Source organism: Anopheles marshallii, chromosome 2 (assembly GCF_943734725.1).
Source record: "Anopheles marshallii chromosome 2, idAnoMarsDA_429_01, whole genome shotgun sequence".
Classification (NCBI taxonomy): domain Eukaryota; kingdom Metazoa; phylum Arthropoda; class Insecta; order Diptera; family Culicidae; genus Anopheles; species Anopheles marshallii.
In genome coordinates, this window is record NC_071326.1 from 30,848,672 (window position 1) to 30,852,129 (window position 3,458).

The window sequence follows — 3,458 nt, forward strand, 5'->3', positions numbered from 1 at the left end:
CTATTGATTCAACGGAATCAATGCGAACAAATCGTCCAGCGTCATCGTGTTCAGAATGGAGTCAGCAATCGGTATGCCAACGCGTGAGATGATTTCTGTCACCTCCGGCGCAAAGTTAACCAGCACGGAAGGCACTAGATCCTGGATGACCACGTTAAGCAGATCAGACAGCTCGCCCCCGAGCAGCATTCCTTCGATATTGTTCTGTGCGCAATGAAAGGCAAATGGAAACGATCAGCAAACAGGGTGCGATACAGCACCGCGCTAGAACCAACCTGCAACGATCCAAGCCGCACGGTGGCCTTCAGTTCCGGCATGTGCAGATAACCGGACGGCAGCTGACGGAGCAGTGCCGTTCCCTGGATGCGAAGATCGCGCGGCGCAACGTTAAAATTGCCAATGCCAAACACCGGAATCAACCCGAACAGCCGCCCGTTGGCATCGTAGTGCCCGCGTGCGATCACATCCGGGAAGAGAAAATCGTACCGGAACTCCATCTGTATGACGTTCAGCGTCAGCGTACCCTGGAACCGATCCAACCCATCGACGAACAGATTGCGCAAAATGGCGGTAAAGCTGCGAATGGTGAAGAACTTGCATTGGAGTACAACCGTGCACCGCCGAACGGCATACCACACTCTTCTGACCTACTCTAGCAATCCGCCCAGGCTCAGGTCCACGTCGAGCCGCTCGGTTTGCAGCGGTGCCATCACGGGAATGCCCCGTTCCGGGTCACCGGTGCGCAGCAGCTCCCGGATGTTTTCCAACAGCTGGGCCAACGCTTCGTCAAGTGTTGCGCGTTGGTCTGGTTTGAGCGCATCCAGCCGGTGTGATTGGAGCGGTATAGCGGCGGCATGGCTGACGGCTGCCAGCAGCGCCAGCAGAGCAAACACACGACCCATCGAGGCAATTTAGTGACACGCTTCACCGGAGGAACTCTTTGCAAATGTGAGCCAAACGAAGGATTGCACGCGCCGAGGTTTTACTAAAGACTGCCAATTGGTTGATTCGGTTGATCGTATCTTATATGGAACCCTACAATCTGATACCTTATCGTAAGTCAGCCGAATTGATTAGGCTTCCGTTGGGGGTAAGAAGGCCATAAATCGAATGTGCCTCCGCTGAACGATGCCCTTTGTTCTTGTACGGATACATGCACGGTGAAGTGAACCGTATATAAGACAATTTAATTGCAGTTTTGGGTAGGAAAATAACAACTGCAAAGGAAATTTGCAATGGGCATATGAAAGGTCCTAATTAGAGATGTGCACGCTGAGTAAGAGTGAGTGAGTGATTTGAAACCTTCGAGAGAGTGAATGAATATAAATCAGCACGAAGAGTTTTTATGACTCCTTTAACCACTCTTTTGCGTTTATACTCACTCTTACTCTCTGTGCCGACTAGAAACTCACTCAGGAGTGAGAAACTGTTTTATCACTCTTTGGATTATAATCACTCTGTACGAGTGAGTAAAAGAGTATTATCACTCTTTGGATTATAATCACTCTGTGAGAGTGAGTAAAAGAGTATCATCACTCTCACAGAGTGATTATAATCCAAAGACTGATAATACTCTTTTACTCACTCTTACAGAGTGATTATAATCCAAAGAGTGATAAAACAGTTTTACTCACTCCTGAGTGAGTTTCTAGTCGGCACAAAGAGTAAGAGTGAGTATAAACGCAAAAGAGTTGTAAAAACATAAATGCAGTGTGATATTTTTTAATGAATCTCAAAAGAGTGAGTAAAGGTTTCAAATCTTTAAACCCACTCTTTGACTCCGATTCAAATCATTGAAAAGAGTGATTATTCTCATCTCTAGTCCTAATGCACGTCTTAAAAAAGTCGTCTATAAAATCGACCAGTCGAACTTGTGATTTATACTGGAACGCGACCACATATACGTACAATTCCCTAATGTTTTGAACCCATAATCGGCGCAAAAACGACTGCTTTTGAGTGTACTTTGTTTCGCAATCTTATCGTTTGTTACCGCAGACGGACGATATCGTGCCTTTGATCAAAGTGATCAAAGTGACGTTGGTTAACAAACAACTCCCTTGTACAAACAGCACGACACTCGGGAAAGCAAGACGGTATTGATGGTTCAGCAAGAAATGGTATTGAAGTACCATTAGACAAAGCAATGGTTAGCTACCCAAACCGCAGCAAGTAAAGCAGCAATGACTTAAATTCCATAACCGTACACAGCACGATCACGCTGAATCAGCTGACATTTATTGATATGCATCGATCAAACATCATTCCGGCCGCATCCCAGCTTACGGGAACAGCAAACCCATCAGATCCTCCATCGTGCGGGTGGCCAGGAAGCGGTTCGCGATCGGGATGACCAGCGCATTCAGCAGGTTCGTCATACCCTCCGGGAAGTTGCGCAGCACCGACGGGACAATGTCCTGTATCACGGCGTTGAGCAGGTTCGACAGATCGCCGCCGAGCAGCAAACCCTGGATGTTGCTTTCGAGCGAACCGATCTGCAGGCTGATCGAGAAGTCGGACAGCATTAGGAAACCGTGGCCGTTATCGGTGATGGTGGCAAACCCGGTCGCGACGACGTTGCGCGGACGCACGAAGAAATCACCGATGCCGAAGATCGGTATCAAACCCCACAGCCGCCCGTTCGCGTCGTAAAACCCGTTCGCAGTCAGCTCCGCGAAGTTGAACTCGAACGGGAAGCGCAGCGTCGCCAGCTCGACCTGCAGCCGGCCGGTGAACGTATCCAGCCCGACGATGTTCATCGGGGTGAAGCGTGCGTCAAAGCTGCAAGACGGAAGTAAGCGTTGCGATGAGTGGGCGCGCGAATCACCGCATCCGAAAACCTGTCTCCCCATACTCGAGTAACCCCCCGAAGCTGGCATTGATGAAGAGGTCCGGGTTGTGGTACGGTGCCAACACCGGCATACCGGAGTCCGGGTTTCCCGTGCGCATCAGCTCACGCAAGTTCTCCAGAATGCGGCGCATGATAGCGTCCAGCACGATGTTCTGTCCAGCGACCTCTGGCGGAGAGTAGCAACGAAACAAACGGAACGGTTCACCATTGGATGCTGCGGAACGGAACTACACCACACCAAACCATGCTCACCATTCACACCGACGGTAGCCGTAAAGGCCATTAAGGCCATCACAATCAGTCCGGTACGCATTTTCTGTGCCTGGCGCGGTACTGGTTTTGGGAGAGCTGAAATAAGAAAGCAAAGACAGCTCAACTGTTGAACACACACACACACAGGACCAGTGGTAGCAAAACAACCAAAAAAAAAACCACCTACTGTTTCCACCGATCGTTGGACAAATAAGCCCCGCCATTGGTAAGAAGGTAGCCTTTATAGGTTGCGGCATTATCGGTCGGAAATTTTCAGCCCTCCGATAGCCGAAGCAGCGCGCTGCGGGTGCTTATCGTACCGGTGACATTTTTGTTTTTGAACCGTGCAATGGGC

The 3,458-nt window shown here is 49.7% G+C and overlaps 2 protein-coding genes across 2 annotated transcripts; both read right to left on the minus strand.

Annotated features, from left to right (window-relative positions):
- LOC128709359 (uncharacterized) lies at window positions 1–902 on the minus strand. The gene is made up of 3 exons (XM_053804358.1): window positions 652–902; window positions 276–576; window positions 1–204 (listed from the first exon to the last, which is right to left on the minus strand). The coding sequence occupies exons 1-3, from the start codon at window positions 900–902 to the stop codon at window positions 1–3; spliced, it is 756 nt and encodes a 251-aa protein (XP_053660333.1).
- A 1,380-nt stretch (window positions 903–2,282) lies between these two features.
- Window positions 2,283–3,170, minus strand: LOC128709013 (uncharacterized). The gene is made up of 3 exons (XM_053803996.1): window positions 3,104–3,170; window positions 2,855–3,017; window positions 2,283–2,781 (listed from the first exon to the last, which is right to left on the minus strand). Exons 1-3 carry the CDS (start codon window positions 3,162–3,164, stop codon window positions 2,283–2,285), a joined length of 723 nt encoding a protein of 240 aa, XP_053659971.1. The 5' UTR covers window positions 3,165–3,170.
- Between the last annotated feature and the right edge of the window lie 288 nt (window positions 3,171–3,458).